Source organism: Nomascus leucogenys, chromosome 23 (assembly GCF_006542625.1).
Source record: "Nomascus leucogenys isolate Asia chromosome 23, Asia_NLE_v1, whole genome shotgun sequence".
Taxonomy (NCBI): Eukaryota; Metazoa; Chordata; class Mammalia; order Primates; family Hylobatidae; genus Nomascus; species Nomascus leucogenys.
In genome coordinates, this window is record NC_044403.1 from 28,186,795 (window position 1) to 28,212,795 (window position 26,001).

The 26,001-nt window shown below is 43.6% G+C and overlaps 1 protein-coding gene across 1 annotated transcript; it reads left to right on the forward strand.

Moving 5' to 3' along the window:
• Nucleotides 1-1,306: 1,306 nt before the first annotated feature.
• On the forward strand, nt 1,307-18,640 carry LOC115830477 (protein C12orf4-like). Its single transcript, XM_030804339.1, has 5 exons — nt 1,307-1,409; nt 3,599-3,801; nt 15,144-15,201; nt 15,789-15,856; nt 16,478-18,640. Exons 1-5 carry the CDS (start codon nt 1,307-1,309, stop codon nt 16,568-16,570), a joined length of 525 nt encoding a protein of 174 aa, XP_030660199.1. The 3' UTR covers nt 16,571-18,640.
• The last annotated feature ends 7,361 nt before the right edge of the window (nt 18,641-26,001 follow it).

The window sequence follows — 26,001 nt, forward strand, 5'->3', positions numbered from 1 at the left end:
TATTTCTCTTCATGGATCCACAATTTAAATCATCCATATTTGGTGGCTTTCTTAAAATTTGCCAATCTTATTACTACTCTGAAAGAACCAATGTCTGTTTTTTTTTTTTTTTTTTTTTTAAACATAACTCTTTGTTGCTATATGTATTTCCTTAGTCTTTTTTGGAAAAAGCCTATAGGTTGTTTAACAACTGGAAGTTCAGTCTCTCAATCCTGTTTCTGATTGAATTCACTCTGATGACCCTTAGTAGTGTTTGTATCACAGAACATAACAAGGACTCTTATTTGTATACTTTATCTCTGTATTACAACCAAATCAGGAGGATATATCATAAGTCTGAGTTAGAAAAGGAATATTAAAGTATTCGGTTAGAGATAATAGCATCTTAATTTCCATTTAGTTAAAGTATACCTACACAACCAGGATGTTTACAGGAGATGAGAAAAATCTAAATCAAAAATTAATTTTTAAATTGCAAAGAAAAACAGTTTTATTTATATACTGTAAGCCAGTCAGTGTTTACTTAATAATGATTAAGTATACAGTTCTATGTCATCTAATTCTCATAATAACTTGTAAGGGAAAGCAGTCAGCATTATTTTTTCCATCATCTCTCACCTGAGTAACAGAGGATCAATAAGTTGAATTGATTTACCCAAGATCACTCAGCCAACGTGCTAGAAATCAAATCTTAACACCCAATCTAGTCCTTTTCTATTATATAATTTGATTACTACTGCCAGCCCCATGGCCCCCATTTTATTAATGGGTAAAATTAGGCCAAGAAACAAGTCATTTAAGGTCAAAGAAAGCAGTGCCAATTTGGGACTAGGGCACTAACTGTTCACTAATCATCCTGCTACACTCCTGATCAGGCCCATATCTCAAGCTATGACTTCTATCATCTGAATTATCAGTAGCAGTTAGAAGTAATACACTCACTGGGCCCGAAGGATATTGTCTTATCGTATAGTCCACTGAGTTTCTGATAAGCAGTCTGTGTCTTTTGTTGCCTTCCTAGAAACTTATAACTAAACTATTCCACCAATTTTCTTTCTTACTTTCACTTTATCCAGTTTATTGTGATATATCTGTTGCTGTCCTTTCTTTAATTCCTTCTCTGTTTATCTAATTCCTTTATCTTGTTCAAGTTAAAATAAAAAATAAAAAGACCTTTGCCTGGGACCTGTCAGAGGCATCTGTGGATACAGCTGATGCACACTGGCAGCTAGAAATGTTAACCATAGGGATAAAGTATATTAAGTATTTTAAGTATACTGTATGTTTATAAGTAGATCCTAAGATAATGGCGTTGCTGCAAGGGCGAGCAGAATTTGTGAGGGCAAAGGTTAAGAGTGGAAGAGTAGAGATACGCAGACCTTTCCTGGAAGGACTTATCAGAATTTCCAGTGAGGTGTATGTATTGGTAAGAACATATCTTTTCTATGTTTTCTATTTTATTCTTTATATTAATAGGAACTACATAAAATACAAGCTGATGAGATTTTTCTTGGCTTGTAGAGCTACACAAAAAAAGAGTGATGGTAGGAAGCATGGATTTTAATGTTGAGAAAGACTGCTCCAGCATTCAGCCTAAAATACTCATTCATTCAACAAATATTTATTGAGTACCTTCTGTGTGCCAGGTGCTGGTCTACTTGCTAAAGATAGAACATTTAACAAGATAAAATCCCTATAATTATGGCATGTACACAGTGGTCTCTTTAACATAATATGTACATAAAAGAATTTCAGTGCCAGGAAGAAAATAAAACTGAGTAAGGTGAAAGAGTAAAGGGTGGAGGAGACCACTAGTAGATAGGATAGTCAAGGAAGACCTTTCTGAGGAGGTGACTTTTGATCTGAGATGTGATTGATGAAAAGAAGTCAGCCCTGTGAGAATCTTGGAGAAAAGTCCTCCAGGCAGCAGCCCTGAATTGGGAACAAGCTCTGCATGTTTGAAGAACTAAACAAAAGCATGTGTAACTGGAGTGAGGAAAGAGTGAGACAAGATGATGTTGGAGAGAGACACAGGGTCCAAGTCATCTTGGCCTTCTAGACTAGTGGTCCCCAACCATTTGGCACCAGCACCAGGGACCAGTTTCATGGAAGACAGTTTTTCCACAGACCAGGGGTTGGGGAGGTTTGAGGATGATTGAAGTGCATTACATTTATTGTGTACTTTATTTCTATTATTATTACATTGCAATCTTTAATGAAATAATTACACAAGTCACTGTAATGTAGAATCAGTGGGATCCCTGAGCTTGTTTTCCTGCAACTGGATGATCCCATCTAGGGGTGATGGGAGACAGTGACAGATCATCAGGCATTAGAATCTCATAAGGAGCATGCAACCTAGATCCCTCGCGTGCGCAGTTCACAATAGGGTTTGTGCTTCTGTGAGAATCTAATGCTGCCACTGATCTGACAGGAGGCAGAACTCAGGCAGTAATGTGAGCAGTGAGGAGCGGCTGTAAATACATACGAAGCTTCACTCGCTGGCCGCTCACCTCCTGCTATGCAACCCGGTTCCTAACAGGTGATGGACGGTGTCAGTCCATGGGGGGCCCTTGTTCTAGACCACAATAAAGAGTATGGATTTTAAGTAGGGGAGAGATATAATATGATATATATTTAAGTCATAGCTGCATGAAGAATTAGTTTGTAGGTGGACAAGTAGGGAGTAAGGAGATCAATTAAGACAATGTTACAAAAACCTAGGTGAGAAATTACAGTAGCATGAACTGGGGTAACACCAATGAAAGTGGAATACTCAGATGTGGGCTGTTCTGGAGATAGAACTGAAAATAACTGGTGGTAGATTGGATTGTGGATGGGGTGATAGGCATTGAGGGAAAGCAAAGGAATTAAGGACACCTATCTTTGTGTCCTGGGCAACTAACTGGACAGATTGGTCTCATAAGTTGAGATGAGGAAGAGCAGATTTAGGGCATGGAACAAACAGGTAACCTTTTTGACGTGTTAAATTTGACATTTTAGGCCGGGCGCGGTGGCCCACGCCTGTAATCCCAACGTGGGCCGAGGTGGGCGGATCAGGAGGTCAGGAGATGGAGACCATCCTAGCCAGCGTGGTGAAACCCCATCTCTACTAAAAATACAAAAATTAGCTGGGCGTGATGGCACATGCCTGTAATCCCAGCTACTTGAGAGGCTGAGGCAGGAGAATTGCTTGAACCAGGGAGTCAGAGGTTGCAGTGAGCCAAGACTGTGCCACTGCATTCCAGCTTGGTGACAGAGTAAGATTCCAGCTCAAAATTAATTAATTAATTAATTTGACATCTTAGGCATTTACATCAAAATAAAGATGAGTACTCATTTGATTTATTTACTGCTTGGTGGTCACTTCATACCAATTTATGAACCTATTGCATAATTGGCTATTGTCTCTTATTTTCATTACCTTCTCTCTGAGAATTAAAGAGCAGTAATCACAGTTGCTTCCTGAATCCGGTAAATGTTCGTGATACACCCCTACTAGTTCAACACATTGATTGCCCATTACACTTATTTATAAAGCCCATTGATGAATGTGACTTAGGCATTTGATAATCATGATTGTATTTCTTGTTCACAGGGGAATTTTATATTACACGGCATTCTAACCTCTCAGAAATCCATGTTGCTTTCCATCTTTGTGTGGATGACCATGTGAAATCGGGAAACATCACTGCTCGTGATCCTGCCATTATGGGACTCCGAAATATACTCAAAGTTTGCTGTACCCATGACATCACAACAATAAGCATTCCTCTCTTGCTGGTACATGATATGTCAGAGGTAAGCAGATAGAAAAATCCTGTAATTTTATGATTTACATAATCATAATATTGATTTAACCCCCAATATTGTATAATCACTTTACATTTTTTTAAACTAATGGATTTTTGCATCTCCTATCTGGTTAGTAGAATTGAGTGAAATATAATACAAAATGGTGAATAATCCTTAACCATTTATGTTCAGAGAGCTATAGCACTGTCCTATAGTAAATAAACTAGAAAATCAAAATAATATTTAGCTTTAGGCAAAGGCAGTGTGCCCCTACACCTCTTTCTCCTCCTTTTTTTCCTCCTCTTCCCTGTCTTCCTTCTCCCCTTCCCCCTCTTCTTACCCCTCTTTCTTCTTTTTGGCTTAAGTAGCATTAGATTTACATACACATATATTTGGCTTAGGTTGCCATGAAAATTAGTCTGCATTTTCTGAGTTTGCATTAATAGGTAATGGAAAGAGATGCTAGATGACAGGAAGAAGCCAGCCTTAGTTTAACATTTTTCTCAAGGGCTCTTTTTAGATAATACAGTTCTGCAATTAAGATGTAGCATAATCATTCTTCCATTTTGTTACGTATTATAATTTAACAGTCTCTTTCCATGACTGGTTTTCCTCTTTCTTCCTTTACCCACATAGAAACTGGTTAGAAGGCATACATTGTAGAAATAATAAATAGACTAAAATTCAACTTTACATAGTCTGGAGAAACAAATGAGCCTCAAACCAAACAGGTCCAGACAAGTCATAGGAGAGCCAGTGCTTAACTTGGTGATGAAGGACTCCTATCAACAGCTCTGTGCCTGCTTATTTTGAGGAGGCATTTTTTAAAAAGCAAAATTGGCACCTGTAGTCCCAGCTACTCCCAGGACTGAGGCAGGAACATTGTTTTAGCCCAGAGTTCAAGACCAGCCTGAGCAACATGGTGAAACTGTATCTCTTAAAAAAATCACTGACTGGGTAGCGGAGATTGTGATTGTCAGGAAGGAAGTTTGATTATAAATAGTTATTTACCAAAAGAAAAATGTTGTATTGTAAAGGACAGTGTAAAATATTTTATGTTTTACTTTTTAGACTAAGTCCCCACTTAGATTCATTATATTACAGGGGCCTCATTTTAAATTTCATATCCTGTATAACAGCGGTCCCAAACTGCCAGGCCAAGAACCTGCCACACAGCAGGAGGTGAGCATCGAAGGGCAAGCGTTACTGCCTGAGCTCTGCCTCCTGTCAGATCAGAAGCCTCATGAGATTGTCATAGGAGCGTGAACCCTATTGTGAACTGCATGTGCGAGGGAGCTAGGTTGCGTGCTCCTTGTGAGAATCTAATGCCTGATGATCTGAGGTGGAACAGTTTCATCCTGAAACCATCCCTGCTATCCCCACCCTCACCCCTAACTCCAGTCTGTGGAAAAATTGTCTTCCATGAAACTGGTTCCTGGTGCCATTTGGGGCCTGTTGCTACATAAACACACAAAAAATAATTCTTGTCCTTCCGAGACAGGGTGACTTTCAGTGATTTCCCATTTATAATCTATGCTGGTATGTTTTTACCAGGCACGTTGTTGTTTTGATTTGGAGTATCCTGGCACTATCCTATGAAAGCTTCATCAGACTTACCAATTTCTCATTGCATTCACTTCTGTAGCCTCAGTCATACCTAATATGGTATCAAGAGAGATGGACAAACATTTTTTTTCCCTACTGTAGCTTTATGAAGTTTTAGTTCCATCAGGAATTTTTAGCTATTGTTAAATCATCATCACTAATTAGTCTATCTATAAAAGGGTCTTTGGGGAGTAACAAAGTTTATGATGAATTCCTACCACAAGAAATTCATCCAAACATTCCTGCAGCTGGACTCCTGGTTAGCCAGTTTATAAAAATGGTTATATGTAGGTGGGAAACAACCTCAAAAACAGTGTTTCCAGAAGTCACTAAGTTCAGATTTACTTCCAGACATCTGATGCTACTAGCATTCCCTCTCCCGCAATGTCGCAAAAGTTACATGTTTTAAATTGGGAAGGCCAGCTGCAGAACATTAAGTTTGTTTCCAAAGTGTCCAATTTAATTCACAAAAGTATATTGAGCTATGATTCTCCCATTTGTCGTATTTAAACATCCATTCAGGTCAAGAAGTTTATAAACTCAGACAACACTACACAGGATATAGAGGTAATACTGTTTTAGCTTTGGTGCAAGGATCCCAAAGCATTTTCAGGTGTCATTTTCCTCTTCTAACAGAATTGTTAGACACTCAGTTACCATGTTTTAGTGTGTGCAAGAAAATGAAGATGACTGAAACAGCCCATGTCCTATGTCAGATAAAAGCTATAGAAATTAATTGCAGTTTAAAAAGAATAAAGGAAAAATAACCTATCATCAGCAAGAAGAAAGACATGTCAGTTTTATCCCAATAGATCTTTGTGATCTGAAGATACTGCCTTATTGGAGTCAGTCTTATGGAATGAGGAGCTGCAAGCCAAGAGTACTGAATTCTCAACCTCATTTTATTTTTGCTGTTAACTTGTTGAATAATTTGGGGCTTACCAACTTATTTGGTTTTGTAACTGTTGGTTACTAATGAAGATTTTGTTGGTTTTTTTTTATTTTTTTGCACACAAAACATTTTCTAAAAATACATACAAACAAAAAGATGAATATCAAACATATTAGGAAAGTTGCACATGGGAAGACGGGGAATAGAAATGGGGGGTGGGAATTAAAGCAAATGAGAGAGGGACTTTGTATGGATCAATGATAATAACTCAATCCTCTATTTGACAAGGAGAAGGAAGAGAAAGAAAAAGAGTGGGATAAAGGATCAGAAAGGGAGGAAAATAGAAAAAATTAGAGTATGACTCCAGGGTAGACCTGTTTTGTTGTCGCTGGGTTGGTTGGTTTGTCTGTTGTATTTTTCATATGTTTCGCCATGTTGACCAGGCTGTTCTCAACTCCTAGCCTCAAGTGATCAACCCGCCTCGGCCTCCCAGAGTGCTGGGACTACAGGCGTGAGCCACCACGTCCAGACCCCACATTGCTTCTGGCCTCCGTGGTAGACCTCCGAGATGGGGCAGCCGGGCAGAGGCGCTCCTCACTTCTTCCCAGACGGGGCGGCTGGGCACAGGCGCTCCTCACTTCCCAGAAGGGGTGGCCGGGCACAGGCACTCTTCACTTCTTCCCAGACAATGGGCGGCTGTGCACAGGCGCTCCTCACTTCTTCCCAGACGGGGCGGCTGGGCAGAGGCGCTCCTCACTTCTTTCCAGACGGGGCATCCGGGAAGAGGCGCTCCTCACTTCTTCCCAGATGGGGCGGCCGGGCAGAGGCGCTTCTCACTTCCCAGACGGGGCAGCGGCCGGACAGAGGAGCTCCTCACTTCCCGGAAGCAGCGGCCAGGCACAGGCGCTCCTCACTTTTTCCTAGACGGGGCGGCCGGGCACAGGCGCTCCTCACTTCCTCCCAGACGGGGCGGCCTGGCACAGGCACTCCTCACTTCCTGGAAGGGGTGGCCGGGCACAGGCGCTCCTCACTTCTTCCCAGACGGGGCGGCTGGGCAGAGGCGCTCCTCACTTCTTCACAGAAGGGGCGGCTGGGCAGAGGCGCTCACTTCCTAGACGGGGTGGTGGCAGAGCAGAGGAGCTCCTCAATTCCCGGAAGGGGCGGCCGGGCAGAGGCTCTCCTCACTTCCCAGATGGGGCGGCGGCCGGACAGAGGAGCTCCTCACTTCCCGGAATCAGCGGCCAGGCACAGGCGCTCCTCACTTTTTCCTAGACGGGGCAGCCAGGCAGAGGCGCTCCTCACTTCCCAGACGGGGTGGCTGGGCAGAGGCGCTCCTCACTTCCCAGACAATGGGCAGCCGGGCAGAGGCGCTCCTCACTTCTTCCCAGACGGGGCGGCCGGGCAGAGGCGCTCACATCCCCAGACGGGGCGGCTGGGCAGAGGCGCTGCTCACTTCCTAGACGGGGTGGTGGCCGAGCAGAGGTGCTCCTCACTTCCCAGACGGGGCGGCCGGGCAGAGGCGCTCCTCACTTCTTCCTAGACAGGGCAGCCGGGCAGATGCGCTCGTCACTTCTTCCCAGACGGGGTGGCCGGGTAGAGGCGCTCCTCACATCCCAGATGGGGTGGCGGGGCAGAGGCACTCCTCACTTCCCAGACGGGGTGGCCGGGCAGAGGCGCTCCTCACTTCCCAGACGGGGCGGCCGGGCAGAGGCGCTCCTCACTTCCCAGACGGGGCGGCCGGGCAGAGGTGCTCCTCACTTCTTCCTAGACAGGGCGGCCGCGCTCGTCACTTCTTCCCAGACGGGGCGGCCAGGCAGAGGCGCTGCTCGCTTCCCAGATGGGGTGGCCGGGTAGAGGGACTCCTCACATCCCAGACGGGGCAGCGGGGCAGAGGCGCTGCTCGCTTCCCAGATGGGGTGGCCGGGTAGAGGCACTCCTCACATCCCAGACGGGGCGGCCAGGCAGAGGCGCTGCTCGCTTCCCAGATGGGGTGGCCAGGTAGAGGCGCTCCTCACATCCCAGACGGGGCGGCCGGGCAGAGGTGCTCCTCACTTCTTCCCAGACAGGGCGGCCGGGCACAGGCGCTCACTTCCCAGACGGGGCGGCTGGGCAGAGGCGCTGCTCACTTCCTAGACAGGGTGGTGGCCGAGTAGAGGAGCTCCTCACTTCCCGGAAGGGGCGGCTGGGCAGAGACGCTCCTCACTTCCCAGACGGGGCAGCCGGGCAGAGGCGCTCCTCACTTCTTCCCAGAAGGGGCAGCCAGGCAGAGGCGCTCCTCACTTCTTCCTAGATGGGGCAGCCGGGCAGAGGCGCTCCTCACTTCTTCCCAGAAGGGGCAGCCAGGCAGAGGCGCTCCTCACTTTTTCCTAGACGGGGCAGCCGGGCAGAGGTGCTCCTCACTTTCTCCTAGATGGGGCGGCCGGGCAGAGGTGCTCACTTCCCAGATGGGGCAGCCGGGCAGAGGCACTCCTCACTTCTTCCCAGACGGGGTGGCCGGGAAGAGGCGCTCCTCACTTCCCAGACGGGGCGGCCGGGCAGAGGCGCTCACTTCCCAGACGGGGCGGCTGGGCAGAGGCGCTGCTCACTTCCTAGACGGGGTGGTGGCCAAGCAGAGGAGCTCCTCACTTCCCAGACGGGGCGGCCGGGCAGAGGCACTCCTCACTTCTTCCTAGACAGGGCGGCTGGGCAGAGGCGCTCCTCACTGCTTCCCAGACGGGGCAGCCAGGCAGAGGCGCTCCTCACTGCTTCCCAGACAGGGCGGCCAGGCAGAGGCGCTGCTCACTTCCCAGATGGGGCGGCAGGGCAGAGGCGCTCCTCACTTCTTCCCAGACAGGGCGGCCGGGCACAGGCGCTCACTTCCCAGACGGGGCGGCTGGGCAGAGGCGCTGCTCACTTCCTAGACAGGGTGGTGGCCGAGTAGAGGAGCTCCTCACTTCCCGGAAGGGGCGGCTGGGCAGAGACGCTCCTCACTTCCCAGACGGGGCAGCCGGGCAGAGGCGCTCCTCACTTTTTCCTAGACGGGGCAGCCGGGCAGAGGTGCTCCTCACTTTCTCCTAGACGGGGCGGCCGGGCAGAGGCGCTCACTTCCCAGATGGGGCGGCTGGGCAGAGGCGCTCCTCACTTCTTCCTAGACAGGGCGGCCGGGCAGAGGCGCTCCTCACTGCTTCCCAGACGGGGCGGCCAGGCAGAGGCACTGCTCACTTCCCAGATGGGGCGGCTGGGTAGAGGCGCTCCTCACATCCCAGATGGGGCGGCGGGGCAGAGGCACTCCTCACTTCTTCCTAGACGGGGCAGCCAGGCAGAGGCGCTCCTCACTTCTTCCTAGACAGGGCGGCCGGGCAGAGGCGCTCCTCACTGCTTCCCAGACGGGGCGGCCGGGCAGAGGCGCTCCTCACTGCTTCCCAGATGGGGCAGCCAGGCAGAGGCGCTGCTCACTTCCCAGATGGGGCGGCCGGGTAGAGGCGCTCCTCACATCCCAGATGGGGCGGTGGGGCAGAGGCACTCCTCACTTCCCAGAAGGGGCAGCTGGGCAGAGGCGCTCCTCACTTCTTCCTAGACGGGGTGGCCGGGCACAGGCGCTCGTCACTTCTTCCCAGACAGGGCAGCCCGGCAGAGGTGCTCACTTTCCAGACGGGGCGGCTGGGCAGAGGCGCTGCTCACTTCCTAGATGGGGTGGTGGCCGAGCAGAGGAGATCCTCACTTCCCAGACAGGGCAGCTGGGCAGAGGTGCCCCTTTTTCCTAGACGGGGCAGCCGGGCAGAGGCGCTCCTCACTTCCCAGACGGGACAGCCAGGCAGAGGCGCTCCTCACTTCTTCCCAGACGGGGCGGCCGGGCAGAGGCGCTCCTCACTTCCCAGACGGGGCAGCCGGGAAGAGGGGCTCCTCACTTCCCAGATGGGGCCGCCGGGCAGAGGCGCTCCTCACTTCTTCCTAGACGGGGTGGCGGCCAGGCAGAGGTGCTCCTCACATCTTCCCAGACGGGGTGGCTGGGCAGAGGCGCTCCTCACTTCTTCCCAGACGGGGCGGCCGGGCAGAGGCGCTCACTTCCCAGATGGGGCAGCTGGGTAGAGGCACTGCTCACTTCCTAGACGGGGTGGTGGCCGGGCAGAGGCGCTCCTCACTTTTTCCTAGACGGGGCAGCCGGGCAGAGGCGCTCCTCACTTTTTCCTAGACGGGGCGGCCGGGCAGAGGCGCTGCTCACTTCCTAGACGGGGTGGTGGCCGAGCAGAGGCACTCCTCACTTCCTGGAAGGGGTGGCCGGGCAGAGGCACTCCTCACTTCTTCCCAGACGGGGCGGCCGGGCAGAGGCGCTCCTCACTTCTTCCCAGACGGGGCAGCTGGGCAGAGGCGCTCCTCACTTCCCAGACGGGACAGCCGGGCAGAGGCACTCACTTCTTCCCAGACGGGGCAGCTGGGCAGAGGCGCTCCTCACTTCCCAGGCGGGGCGGCCGGGCAGAGGCGCTACTCACTTCCCAGACGGGACAGCCGGGCAGAGGCACTCACTTCTTCCCAGACGGGGCAGCCGGGCAGAGGCGCTCCTCACGTCTTCCTAGACGGGGTGGCGGCTGGGCAGAGGAGCTCCTCACTTCCTGGAAGGGGCCGCCGGGCAGAGGCGCTCCTCACTTCTTCCTAGACGGGGCAGCCGGGCAGAGGCGCTCCTCACTTCTTCCCAGACGGGGCGGCCGGGAAGAGGCGCTCCTCACCTCCCAGACAGGGCGGCCGGGCAGAGGCACTCCTCACCTCCCAGACGGGGCGGCCGGACAGAGGCGCTCCTCACTTCCCAGACGGGGAGGCGGGGCAGAGGCGCTCCTCACTTCTTCCCAGACGGGGTGGCGGCCGGGCAGAGGAGCTCCTCACTTCTTCCTAGATGGGGTGGCGGCCGGGCAGAGGCGCTCCTCACTTCTTCCTAGATGGGGTGGCGGCCGGGCAGAGGCGCTCCTCACATCTTCCCAGACGGGGCGGCCGGGAAGAGGCGCTCCTCACTTCTTCCCAGACGGGGGGGCCGGGCAGAGGCGCTCCTCACTTCTTCCCAGACGGGGGGGCCGGGCAGAGGCGCTCCTCACTTCTTCCTAGACGGGGTGGCCGGGCAGAGGCGCTCCTCACCTCCCAGACGGGGCGGCCGGACAGAGGCGCTCCTCACTTCCCAGACGGGGAGGCGGGGCAGAGGCGCTCCTCACTTCTTCCCAGACGGGGGGTCCGGGCAGAGGCGCTCCTCACTTCTTCCTAGACGGGGTGGCCGGGCAGAGGAGCTCCTCACTTCCCAGAAGGGGCGGCAATGTGATATTGGCAAAAGAATAGACTATGGATCAGAAAACAGAATAAAGCATCCAGACATAAATCCATACATATATGGTCATTTGATTTCCAGCAAAGATGCCAAGATAATGCAGTGGGAGAAGGGATAATCTTTTCAGTGTTGTTGAAACAACTGGATATTCATATAGAAAAGACAATCGTAACCCTTACATATGTCATATATAAAAATTAATTTAAAATGGATCAGACCTAAACAAAAGAGCTAATATTATAACGCTTCTAGCGGAAAACATAAAAGAAAGTCCTGATGACGTCAGGTTAAGCAGGTTAAAATTTGTTAGGCCACAAAGGCATAAGCCATAAAAGAACAATGTAATAAATTATATTTTAAAATTCAAAACTTTAGCTCCTCAAAAGATGCTATTAAGAAAATGAAAATTCAAGCCTCAGGCTGCCACTTGAGCAATTCGCTGTACCTCTCTGAGCATCTTTTTTTTTAATTTATATATAATTTATTTTTTTAATTTATATATATATATAATATATATATAATTTATATATAATGTTTATAAAGTAAATTTATAAAGGTTATTTTTGTTAGATTATGTATATTGTAAAGTTCCATGTAAACATAAGACATTATTGTAGTTTTTAGAGCCATCAGCATTGCTCTGTAGCTGTAGACATTCATTCATTCATTTATTTATTTATTTATTTATTTATTTATTTATTGGGATGGAGTCCTGCTCTGTTACGCAGGCTGCAGTACAGTGGCGAGATCTCAGCTCACTGCAACCTCCGCCTCGCAGGTTCAAGCAATTCTCCTGCCTCATCCTCCCAAGTAGCTGGGATTACAGGTGCCCACCACCACGCTCAGCTAATTTTTGTATTTTTAGTAGAGACGGGGTTTCACCATGTTGGCCAGGCTGGTCTCAAACTCCTGACCTCAGATGATCCGCCTGCCTCGGCCTCCCAAAGTGCTGGGATTACAGGTGTGAGCCACCACTCGCAGCCAGCTGTAGACATTTCTTAGTCACCTTGTTCTCTCTGTACATCATCTTTTCACTAGGAGGAAGTAAGACAAAAAAACCAAACACTTGTCCGTCCATGCATGTGTGTACTCCATAAGACCACTGTAGCTCTTTTGCAGCAGCCTTTGCAGTTACAAGAAAATACTCTTCTTCTATCAATCAACTTTGAAGCCAAAATGTTATAACTTAAAGTTGAATATCAGAAAATTCTAGTGAATTTTTAGAAGCTTCCAGAACATAACCCAAGAGGATTCTTTACTTTTTAGCCAACTAAAAAACTAGACCTCTTTCATTAATCAGTCTTAAAGTGTCTTGGACACAAATTTAAAAGTAGCTTCCTGTTAAACCCTATTTCTGGCTACAGAGAAAGTCACATTCTTTTTAAATGTCCATGTATAAAAGCTAATTCACTCAACCTGTGTTTTTGACCATGTGTATTGCTCAGTATTATAGAAGGCATTGTAAAGGTAATAAAGGTGAATAAAAAGTGGCTTCCACCTTCAGAGAGCACACAACTTAAGAAGAGAAAGAATAAATCCCATCCTTCTACCCATTCCTCCGCCCTCCTCCCCAAAAACGACAGGATACAAATGTGAGCATCGAGATAAAAGAACAGTAAAGTACTTTGGGAGTTCAGAAAATGGAGACATATTTGTAGCTGGGAAAATAGGAAATACTGTATGGAGGAGATGGCAATTAAGCTGGACATTGAAGAATGAAGGTCAGGTTCAATGGATGGAATTACTGAGAAGGGCATTGTATTGTAGGTAGAAGAAACAGTGAGGAAAAATGGAGGGAGGTGGGTGACAGGCATTGCAGACTATGTTTAGGCAAATGTGAGCAGATATACTTGAATGAAACCTTCATTTTTAAAAATTTAAAAGTCACAGAAGCTTAAAGTAGCTTTGGCTTTAAAGTATGTAGCCTTAAATAGTAAAAGAAAGGTTTACATATTATGTGTGAGACAGTAGGAAGCAATTTTAAGTTCTTAAAACAGGAGTATAATATGATCAGAAATGTACTTAAAATAGCCAAAATTAGTGGTTTAGAGGGAAACACTAGAATTCAGGACACTAGATAGGAAGCCATAGTGGTAACTAGCCTTGAGGTCACAAAGACCTTCAGAGATAGGTGAAGAACCGGAATAATTTGATGATACATCAGCCCCAGGGCAGAGGGGGGGAAAATGTCATGAAGAAAAGGAGTGGTCACCAGGTATGTGAATTACAACAATAAGTAAACGGCAATTAGGATAAGACTGAGAAAAGGTTTGGTAATTAATAATCATTGATGATCTCACATAAAGAATTTTCAGTTGAGTGATGGGATGGAAGCCTCCTTACAAAAGATGAAAGACTGAGTAGTTGGTAAGGAAGACATTATTTGCCTTTTTATTCTTATTCTTGCACGGGTGTCCAGTGAGTTTTTCAGAAGCTACGTGCTGTGTGATAATATAACAGATTGAATGCAGAGACAGATATAAGAACCCAGATATCTTCTGTTAGGCTAGGCCTTAATGAGATTTGCAGAAATTTAAAACATTATTACACTTACTAAAATTTTTTTTTGTTTTAGAAAATAGTTATTTTTCATCAAAATGTCATTTATATTAACATGAATGGGTTTATTGTTTTTAAATTAGTGTTTTCTTAGTTTTAATTCCTAATGCAATAAATATCAAGAGATATAATCTACATAAAGAAAAGCTCATTGGAGTCCTCAGTGATTTAAAAACAATTTTTTTTAGAGCAGGGGTCTCACTGTGTTGCCCAGGTGGACTTGAACTCTTGGACTCAAGCAATCCTCCTGCTTCAGCCTCTCAAGTAGCTGGGACTACAGTTGTGCACCGTTGCACCAGGCTAATATTTAAGAATGCAAAAGACCCTGAGACCCACAAAGTTTGAGAATCACAATAATGAAATAATCTACATGTTTTATAGTTATAATTATGAAGATTTAGGGAAAAACAATTCTGGTGTTTGTGAAGGGGAATAGATTTTTAAATGGTATACACGCTAATCATAGTATGGAAAATTATCAATGTTTTGGTTATAGACTGACAGTGACACTTCTGTCCGTATTTGACTGAAGGTTAGAAAGGAACATAGAAAAATGAATGCATTTGTTTTGTTAGGTGGCTGGGATGGGGCATTTGTTTATTTCCACTCATTTGTAATAATGTATTGTACAGTAAAAACATTTTATTGCTTATGCAAATATACAATGTAATAGAATTATTCATGCTAACATTGAGAGTAGTAGGTAGAGTTCCTATGTCATTTATATTTGTCTTTAGAATTATCCAGAAAAATTAAGGATATGTTTATTTTTTTAATTGTATTTAGGGGGCTAACTAAATTAGTTTGTATTCCACAAGTATAGTCTAACAGCTGGAAGAAGCTGCATGCCTAAAAACTAGAGGAAATCCAGTTGGGATTAGCAAACAGTTGCCTAAATCTGTTCACAACATGGATAGTCAACATTATAGATAAATAAAGATCTGACTTTATTTTTTATACAAAGTTCTATTAAAAACATATCTTATGTTTTGTTTCTGTTTTTAGGAAATGACTATACCCTGGTGCTTAAGGAGAGCGGAACTTGTGTTCAAGTGTGTCAAAGGTGAGCATAATCTTATCTCTGACAACCACCACCTGTATTTCCTCCCAAATATTGAAAGTAGAGCAACCCAGAAGAGAGAAGGTGAAAGATACCCCTGTAACCTAGCACCTCAGTTAGATAGTTTAGCAAGCAAATATTTCATAATAGGCTTTTTTAGTTTTATTTTTCTAGTCACAAAATAGGTCTCCAGCCCCTTTGAAATACAAGGCTATTTGGACATTATTTATATTTTGTTCTGCTGCCAGCTTGCTATTACCTTTATTCTCTTAAAAAGAAAAAAAATAGAGCCACATATTTATTAACTTTTAATAACCTGTCTTGGCTTCATTGTATGGAGACTAAATTTGATTTGAGAAATCATAAATAAGAGCATGTTGACAAAACTCTGTTAAACCTCTCTGGCATGAAGAATTAGGAATTGCAAACATTTATCTGTCCTTTAGGCGTAGCCTATCCTACGAGCAAATGGCGACCTAAAAAGTCAAGACATGAAGCCCCACAGTGAAAATTCAGTTAATTTCAGTAAGCGGCTGGTAGGTTTGAAGCCCAGAACTTGTAATGCGGCAACATCTGTTTTTCTATTTTAGGTTTCATGATGGAAATGGCTTCATGGGATGGAGGAATTTCTAGGACAGTGCAATTTCTAGTACCACAGGTATGTTATCTGAATAGATCTCTCCCCAATTTAATCTCTTTTATTAGATTTCTCACAGATACAGCTAGGCACCCTGCCCTAAAATCCTAAAAACAACACAAAAGGCTAATTGCTTTCTGTTTTTTAAGGAGAGAAGTATTTGGATGTGATAAAGGCACTTAGTGTATTGTCAAAGATATTAGCATCTGCCACTCAAGGCATTTGTTACTTAACCCCGAACAAAACTTGACTCATCATTCCTTTGTTTTTCTCCACATTTGTATTATATAGATTATAAAGGGTTCTTAAATAAGGACATTAGCAGATAATGATTCTGTATTCTGTGAAGAACTTGGCAAAATTAGTGGTTTTTTATTACTGATTACACTAGTGTTATCTACAGGTTTTTCTATTACTCAAACATATTATTTGACAGAAATGACATAAGTTCTGAGAAGATGGAGCCAGAAAACCAGCCCTTGTCCATGGCCATGCAGTTACATCAGTCATGAAAGATAATTTTCACATACTGCACTCACATATTCCTAGTAGAACTAGGTCTATATTTTAAAATACTTCTAAAATTATTTTTAAAATCAATGATGATTAAACAAGTGCAATTGTTATTTTTTCCTCTTACAGAGTATTTCTGAAGAAATGTTTTATCAACTTAGTAACATGCTTCCCCAGATCTTCCGAGTATCGTCAACACTCACTCTGACATCCAAGCACTAAACCCTTATAGATTGACCTGCTGGCAGAAGATGATTGTTAAACTCTCCAGGAACTTGTGCTATGCTGGGAATCTGTCAAGCAAAAGATGCCCAGAAAGACAACTTGCAACTCAATCCACAAATCAAGATACATGTCTGTGAAACCATTCCAAAAATTTATATACTGCACAAACTAGTGATCAACCCCTAACTTAAACACTTAAAGTCTATGAATTTCTCTTTTTTTCTTCTCTGTGTTACCTGTGAATATTAGTAATCTAAAACTTTTTATTTATCACACATGGACACTTGCAAAAGGAAACTTGATTATATTTACATGGAGGCATTTGACTTTTTCAAGAGGCTTAACTCGTCTCAGGTGCAAGCCTTAATTAAACATACAAACAAAATCTTCCTTTTACTTTATTTGCCAAAACAAAATTTAAAAGCACTGAAATATACATTGCAAGTACAAATTTCCTGTGAAAATCTTTTTATAGAAACACAAATGTATAAGACAAATGTGCTTATTCTTTTAAATTCTCCTGTTTCAGAATCCTCTTTTTAATCTACTCCTTCTGAAGATGTACAAGTTAGAGTCAGAGGACGTTTTGGATTTTTTCCCTCTCTCTCATCCTCCCTCTGTGACCTTGCACTTGCATATTAATAACATTTCATGGACTAGGAAATAGTGTTCTTTTTTGCAAGCTTGATGTCAAGTTAGTCTAAACCAGCACCTGGCAGTATTTTAGTGCTCATCAACATTGTGACAATCAGACAAGGAAAATCATTTTTATATTTCTGTCCTCCCTGCGTTCTCAGCTTGCTTAACCATTCCTCTACCTCTTGCATTTCTTTGCGGATAAATGTATCCCCATTTCTGCTTCTCTGTTTCCCCTCCTTTTCCATTGTTTTTCCTGATGGTACTACTTTCTCAGGTGCTACATATCATGTATTTGTCCCATCTATAACATATTTGCTATGAGTAGTAACTCCATTAAACAAAGGCATTTACAAAAGCACATGAGTGTTTAGAAAAGCAATAGTTTCATCAGTTCCAAGTTGTGTGGATATTGTAACTGGACACAAGAATGAAATGGAGGGCATTTGGTGTCATAAGATGGCATGTCTTGATGACAAGAAACAAAACGCCCTTCATTAATATGCCTCAGCGTAATTATTATTGAAAGTCTGTTGGCAAGCAGAGTGCTTTCCTATAACAGAATTTGTCTTAATTTTCTACTCAAGGAAAAGGTTTGTCCAGGTAACAACACTAAAGACAACCCTAAGGAGAACACCCACTCCAGCAGTATGTCCATTAGACACAAACTCTCCAAATTATTTGTCAGGGAGCCTGGCGATTCTGCCAAGAAGGCAGGTGTTTTGCCCTGAGAACCTATACAGTTCTCTTGGAGAAACTGTCTTTCGGGCACCAGTGTTATCGCTGAGACTGATTCTAATGCAAAGCAGAGAAGACAGAGGCAGAAACCAGGAGAGTGGTAGATCAGTGCAGCCCAGGTATCAGAATGGAGGAGCAAAGTTTCATTCACGGATGTTTGTTGGATGCTGCTGCCCAGCTCTTCCTTTGTCACCTCTAGGCTATTCCACTAAGTTACTTATAAACTGGTGGCTTTAACTGAGGGCTGTGTAAAGGTACTATTTGGCATATGAAATCAGGATAAATTTATCGAATGTCCGTTTTTCATATTCAACTGTGTTATAGAAGTAGTAAAATTGGAAAAATCATGTTTATGGTGTTACCACTGATGGAAACACGCAAACACCAAGCTAATAATATATAACTTAAAAAGCTAATTATATGCACTTAAATGGTGAGAATTTTAGCGATGCAGTAATTGAGGAGTCTGGAGTTTTGTATTTGGACCAAGAATTATGAGATGAGGATCTTTTTCTGAGTGTTCTAAAGGGCTTCTTGGAGGGGAGTGGTTTAAAGCACTTCATGAATGGTGTAAAGAAGGTACCTTAGGCTGAGACCTCATTCTAGGTACAGGTGGCACTCTGTTCAACCAACTGTGGATGGAAAATATTCTGAAAAAAATACAACAATAAAAATTTTAAAAATACAATATAACATCTGTTTACATGGCATTTACATTGTATTTGGTGTAAGTAATGTATAGATGAATTAAGTATATGGGAGGCTGTGTGTAGGTTATATGCAATTACTACACCATTTTATATAAGAGACTGGAGCATCCAGGGATATTGATATTGGCAGGGGGTCTGGAACCAGTCTCCTGCAGGTACCGAGGAACAACTGAGTAAGGCACAGATAGGAGCAGAAATAGAATGGAGGCAATGGAGGCAGTGGTAAATGGCCAGTAAGTTGAGAGGAGCTGACCACAAGAGTCTTTGAGGATGGGGAGATTAGCACAAACATTGACATTGGTGAGGACTGTGAGTTAGAAGTTTTCTATTTGTATAAACAGTTGCATATTCCTAAATGGCCCTCAAGGCCTTACGAGTGTGCTTTGGAAATCAGGCAGAGGCACTGAACCTGAGGTCTCCATTCTTTGCTGCTCTTTCCCTCCCTTCCCCAATTTCTGCTCTCAAAGCACCACACAAGCAAAGTCATTGATCTAGAAGTGTGGCACCAGCTGTTTCTCAGCATGACAGTGTGACCAGAATGGAAGAAATGCATGAAAAAGAATTTCAGCAGGAAGAAACTGAGCTTGCCTGGGAGTTGGCAGATCTCTTCTTGGCACAGTGCACACCATCATTTGTGTCACTTCAGTTAGATCCTGGCTAATTCTCACAAGAAGAAAACATGTTTCACAAAAGAAAGATGAAATCACAGACACATGTCTTTTCTAGAAGCTCTAAGGGAGAATTCACAGAACTGTAGGAAGAACCCACCAAAGTTAGAGACTGGAGCTGCAGGCCTATTTTTCAGTTTCTTTTTATTATATTTTCTATTTTTCAGTTTCTAGGTGAAAATGGCTGCTTTTCTGTGACTTAAGTTTTTCCATTTATATGAAGTTGGACTGATTTGCTCAGTGGGAGTAATAGCAGTATAAAAATCATTATAAATGTGAAGCAAAAAGAATACAACACCTATTTGGAAAAAGTACCATGTTTTCAGAACCTTTTAAATCAGTGGTTTTCTATCCTTTATTCAAGAACCTTTCATTATCCATCCCATCTTTGCCCGAAATGTTTTGAGAACGTAAACAATTGGAATTATTTGAGCAATCTTTTTTACTAAATCAAAGACAGATATGTCTGGAGAGAAGCTTCTGATTAGCAAATGGTACATAGTATTATCACCTACAATTATCACTGAGCATTCTCATGCATAGTATTACCACATAAAATACGTAGAATTATCATTGCGTAATTCCAGGCAAACTTGCAAAAACAAAGCCTTGGTGTTTGACTTAACCTGTGGGACATCATCCCAGTGAAATGTATTTTTTGAGAGATTCTTTAAATAGCTCAATAACATCTTAAAGGATCACTAATTCCAGGAACCCCAAGCTGGGAACCACAACCTTGGGCAGAAATATTTACATGAGAGTATGTTACAAAGGGAAGGCAGAGATCAAGAAAACATAAATAGCAGATTGACCCTGAGAATCTCATTCAATAAACAGCCAGTGTTTACTGAGTTCCTTCTATACACAAAGGCATAGTGCAAGCAAGATTCAGCCCCTAGAAGGTTATACAAAGGCAATGGGACTTGTAAAGACAGAAGACTTGGCAGGCTTTTCTGTCATCTGTGATGCTGATGATCTCTAATAACTAAAATAAAATTTCAGCTAAAGCAGGGGAAAGGAGGAGTAACCTCCTGAGGTTGCCTGCAGGACTAATATGTGCTTATAATGTCCTATTTAAATATACACAGATAAAATTACCATAGACTTCAGATCTCTCTTGCGGTTCATTTCCTGTTTTCCTACAGGAAAACGGTTCTGGATATGTCCAGATCGAAGACATATGAGGCTTTCTCATATATCCAAATCTAAGGCTGGCTGAACTTCATACTAGATACAGTCAATCCTCATTAGTTGAAGATACCATATTTATGAAATCACCTATTCACTAAAATTTATTTGTAACTCCGAAATGTTAAAGACATTTACAAAAGCATACAGTCATTTACAAAGACAATAGATTGATCACATCAAAGTCATGTAGATGTTGTAACTGGCCAATAGAATAAAAAGCAGGGCCTTTGGCAGCACTTTCAGGTTATCTGTGGACATGTTCAGAGCACCAAAATGTTTGAGTCACCCAACACATATGTTCCCAGCTCAGATGGAGCAAAGTGATGCTCTGCCGCCTTATTTTAGCTTTCATAGTGCAAATAAATGTCCCTTCCATGGGTCTGTTTAGCACCATGTTTTTTGTTTTTTTTTTTCCGTTGCTTTGTGGTGATTTTGTTCAAAATGGTCCAAATGTAGTGCTCAAGTGCTATCTGGTGTTCCCAAGTGCAAGAAGGTTGTGATGTCCCTGATGAAGACAACACATGTCTAGATAAGCTCTGTCCGGGTATGCAATGTAGTGCTGTTGGTCAAAAGTTCAATGATAATGAATCAGTGATGTGTATTAAATAAGGTGTCCTTCAACAGTAGCACACATAAAACAAGATTATATATTGGTGGGCTGATGAGAATGTTGTGGTCAGAGCCTTGCAGCAATTTAACTATCTCCCTTGGGAGCAATAATTTAGTATTCACTAATTCAGGGTTCACAGCAACTTTGTCGAACATAACTACTGTGAACTGTGAGAGTCGACTGTGTGTCTTCTCTCACTGGCAAGAGGGTGTAAGAGCTATTTGTAGATATCTTTGGTGCATAGAGAATGAAACCTGGAACACATTACCAAAGAAGCAAACAGATCCTTTCTTGAGATGTTCAGGAATCAAGCAGAAACTGTACTGTCATCTGTCATACGTTAGGAGTGACATCTGCAGGAGGAGAATGTATTGATGCATCTCTCCCTCTTTCTCCCCCACTTTCTAGCCTTCTTTCCTTTTCTTTCTTTATAATAAATTCTCATTTCCTAGTATCAGCTCATCTGTGCTCAAAAGTCTGTACTCTGAGCAACAATATAACATCAGAGATCAGGAACATGGTCTCTAAAGTTAAGCCTGATTCAAATGCTGACTCCTCAGTTTATTTGCTGTGGCTTATTACATCGGGCATATTACCTAATCCTGTTAAGCATGTTTCCTCATCTGTAAGCTGGGGAAAATTAATAATAGTATCTACCTCATTGAGTGGTTGGAAGGATTGCATAAGAAGGGCACATTACCTGGCATATAGTCATTCTATAAATATTTGCTGCTATTATCCTTCCTTCCTTCATTCCTTCCTGTCTCCTCCTTCCTTTCTTCCTGTCTGACCTTTCTCCTTCTTCCCTTTCTTCCTTTCACTAGATGGAAGGGATGCTAAGTCACTTAAGACACCGTGTCCTCAAGAAGCTTACAGCCCAGTTGAGTTGGTAAGAGAATACACAGTAACCACAGTACCAGCCAGCATATACTTGAGGTATACAGTCAGTGCAGAAAAAAGCATACACAGAGTGCTATGGAAGTCAAAATAGAAACATTAGCATACGCTGGGCCAAGAGAGATGTTGAGCCCCTTGAAAGCAGACTGCTTATCCCTGCCTTTCTCTGGCACTGAGTGAGTATCCTCTGAACCCTCATTATTCTCAACAGGTGAAGCACAAATCCTCCTGGCAGATGGGCAGAATGCCACCTGTGCCAGCAATGGCAACAACTTCAGATACAAAGGATCTGAATGTCAGGAGGAAGTCACAGGGTAGGTGACTAACCCTGCATTTGAGTAGAGCAGGAAGGACTATCATGTTTTTTATATGAAGTGAATCTAGATTTTAGAAATAACAATAGTATGAAGTACTTATGGAATTTAAAGTCTCCTACCCACATAGCAGCTGAATGAACAACTTGCCCCTGTAATGCTTTCCTGGTTCAACTCTTACGACTCTCTTGTCAGCAAGCTGATCATGTGTTTGCTGTCTTGCAGATGAGCAACTGAGGCAAGAGGACTAGAGCTAGGAAGGTATAGAGGAGATGTCCTGGTATGAGAGAAGAGGATCAGAACTCAGAAATCACTAATCTATCTAGTCTACTTTATGGGTGTGGTGATGGGGATGGGGGAGCGGCACTAGGATAAATACTTTTTCTTTTCAAAAATCATCTTGGCTGTCTCGGCTAGTGTAGCACATTGACTCTGCTATCTGAATTTCCTGTTATCATAAAATACTTCAAAAATAAAAAGAAGTTAGAGAAATTATAACAAATAACCATGTGCCTACTACTTATATTTGTTCAAGCTTAAAATTTTGCCACATTTGCTTTAGGGCTCTCTTTTTTATCATATAAAAGGTCACAGATGCAGGTTCTCTTTTGCTCCGGTAGCTCTAGTCTCTCCTTGTATCAGCTACTTCTGAGGAACAAACCACTCCAAAACTTAGTGGCTGAAACAATAAGCATTTTCTTTATGATTCTACAGGTGATCACCTCAGCAGTTCTGGTCTCGCCTGGGCTCAGTTTTGAGTCTTTGGTCAGTGGTGGGTCGAGTAGGCCACTCTGATGATCTGGGCTGGGTTTGTCACATGTTTGGGGGTTGGCTGGCTGTAGGCTGGAATAGATGACCTCTGCTGGCACAACTGGGCTTTTCTTCACCGTGAGTCATCCTCCATGAGGCTAGCCCAGACGTGTTTACATAGTGGTGGTAGAGTTGGAAAAGAGAATTGACACACCATCACTTCCACTACATTCTGTTGTTGATTAAATCTGGTCACACAGCCATCCCAGACTCAAGAGGTGGGGTAATAGACTCCTCATTTTGATGAGAAGTGCTAAAAAGTCACATTGAAAAGAGCATGAACACAGGATGAGGAGAAGAATTGGGAATATTTTTGTCTTCAATGTGTCATACTCTCTCCTTGGCAGTACTCTCTCCCGCCATCTTGACTTTGTTGTTATTCATTCTTATAGGTTAATTTATAGTTTTAATGCATACCTACAGAGTGTAGCCATAAGATGTATATAGTATTGTATTGAAAGCTTTATCTTCTACATATCGTTCAACATTTGCATTTTTAAGAATCCAGTATCATGCTTTTGGGATTTAATCACGCTAATATACATATAGCTACTTTACTAATTTTGGCTGCAGTGTATTTGAAGACTGAATTATATGCCTATATTCCAATTTTTTTTTTTTTTTTTTTTTGAGACGGAGTCTCGCTCTGTCGCCCAGGCTGGAGTGCAGTGGCGCAATCTCGGCTCACTGCAAGCTCCGCCTCCCGGGTTCACGCCATTCTCCTGCCTCAGCCTCTCCGAGTAGCTGGGACTACAGGCGCCCGCCACCACACCCAGCTAATTTTTTGTATTTTTTAGTAGAGACGGGGTTTCACCGTGGTCTCGATCTCCTGACCTCGTGATCCGCCCGCCTTGGCCTCCCAAAGTGCTGGGATTACAAGCGTGAGCCACCGCGCCCGGCCCCCCCTATAGTCCAATTTATGTATTTATTCATTCTATTTATTGACAGTGAGGTTGCTTTCACTTTTGTGTCATTTCATACTGTGCCACAGCAACTACATTCTTGTACATGTATCATTGTGTACATATGTTACAGTTTTTCCATGGTTTATGTCTCTGAAAAGAGTTTCTGGATTATTGACATCTTAAAATGTAATAAATTCCAAATTTAACTCCATAGTTATACCAAATTTTCCTTCTAATGGCAGTGTATGAACACTCCTTTTTCTTCATAGAGACTGGGCAGAAATTTTTGGAAATTTTAATTCTTACCATTCTGATAAGTATGAAATAGTATCTCGTTACTGTTTTATTTTGCATTTCTGGCTAGTGGCGATGTTGAGCAGCGTGGTACATTTGTTGACCATTTGGATTTCGCTTTCCTTTTTTCTTTTTTTTTTGAGAAGGAGTCTTGCTCTGTCGCCCAGGCTGGAGTGCAGTGGCACAATCTTGGCTCACTGCAACCTCCGCCTCCCAGGTTCAAGTGATTCTCGTGCCTCAGCTTCCCGAGTAGCTGGAATTGCAGGCGTGCACCACCATGCCCAGCTAATTTTTGTATTTTTAATAGAGACCGGGTTTCACCATGTTGACCAGGCTGGTCTTGAACTGCTGACCTCAGGTAATCTGCCCTCCTTGGCCTCCCAAAGTGCTGGGATTACAGGTGTGGGCCACCACTCCCCACGTGGATTTCCCTTTTCATGAGTTGTCTGTTTGAATCCTTTGTCCATTTTTTTCTCTTCCGTTGTTTTCCGTTTCCATATTGAATTTGCAGACATTCTTTCTATATTCCAAATATTAAACTTTTTTTTTTTTTTTGAGATGGAATCTCGCCCTGTTACCCAGGCTGGAGTGCAATGGCGCGATCTTGGCTCACTGCAGCCTCCCCTTCTCATGTTCAAACAATTCTCCTGCCTCAGCCACCCAAGTAGCTGGGATTATAGGCACCCACCACAACGCCCAGCTACTTTTTGTATTTTTAGTAGAGACAGGTTTTCACCACGTTGGCCAGGCTGGTCTCGAACTCCTGACCTCATGATCCACCCGCCTCAGCCTCCCAAAGTGCTAGGATTACAGGCATGAGCCACCGTGCCTGGCCCCAAATATTAAACTTTTATTAGGTATTCTTGAAAACCTCTTTTCTTTTCCCAGGCTGTGGTTTGTTGTTTTACTTTTTATTATGTTTTATTTTCACAGAGGTCTTAAATTTTGATGTGACATATCAATCTTTTCCTTTACAGTTTAAACTTCTTATATCTCACTTGAGATATTGTTTCTTACCCCCAGTATCATAGCTAAATACTCATATGTTTTCTCCTCTGAGTTTTAACATTTTGGTTTTTCTTATTTGGGCCTTTAATCCATTTGAGATTCACTTTTGAAGATTGTGAGGTAAGCATCCAATTTTATTAGGGGTGTAGACAGAAACAGGGAGAAGACAATAATAAAACGTGACTAAAAATTTCCCAAAACTGATGGACATGAATCTTCAGATTCAGGAAGCAGGCTGACCTCTAAGCAGAAAAAGAAAAATAAATCTACAGCTAGACCCTTTGTGGTAAAATTGCAGAAAACCTAAAACAAAGGTAAATCTTAAAAGTCTCTAAAAATTTTTTTAAGAATCAAAGAGAGATTTGCATGACAATTTTAAAGACTACAAATTTTCAACAGCAACAATAAGCACCAGAAAATGATAAGCATTAAGAGAAAATAACTGCCAATTTAAAATTTTATAACCAACTAACCTGTCATTTAAGCCCTACCCATCACTTTCATTACTAGCTGTGAGTAGGACAAATTATTTTATCTGTTTGAATCTCAGTTAATTTGCCCATAAAGTATGATTAATACATTTTCCTCTCTCTAATTCATAAAACCACACAAGAAAAAAATAAGAATGCTTTACAAATTATAAAGTT

Bases quoted from the DNA above. Each gene is read 5' to 3' on its own strand.
- LOC115830477 (XM_030804339.1), top strand. From the start codon at position 1,307: ATGGCGTTGCTGCAAGGGCGAGCAGAATTTGTGAGGGCAAAGGTTAAG. The intron at 1,410-3,598 runs GTGAGGTGTATG...TCTTGTTCACAG, and splicing joins AGGACTTATCAGAATTTCCA to GGGAATTTTATATTACACGG. The intron at 3,802-15,143 runs GTAAGCAGATAG...TTCTGTTTTTAG, and splicing joins TGGTACATGATATGTCAGAG to GAAATGACTATACCCTGGTG.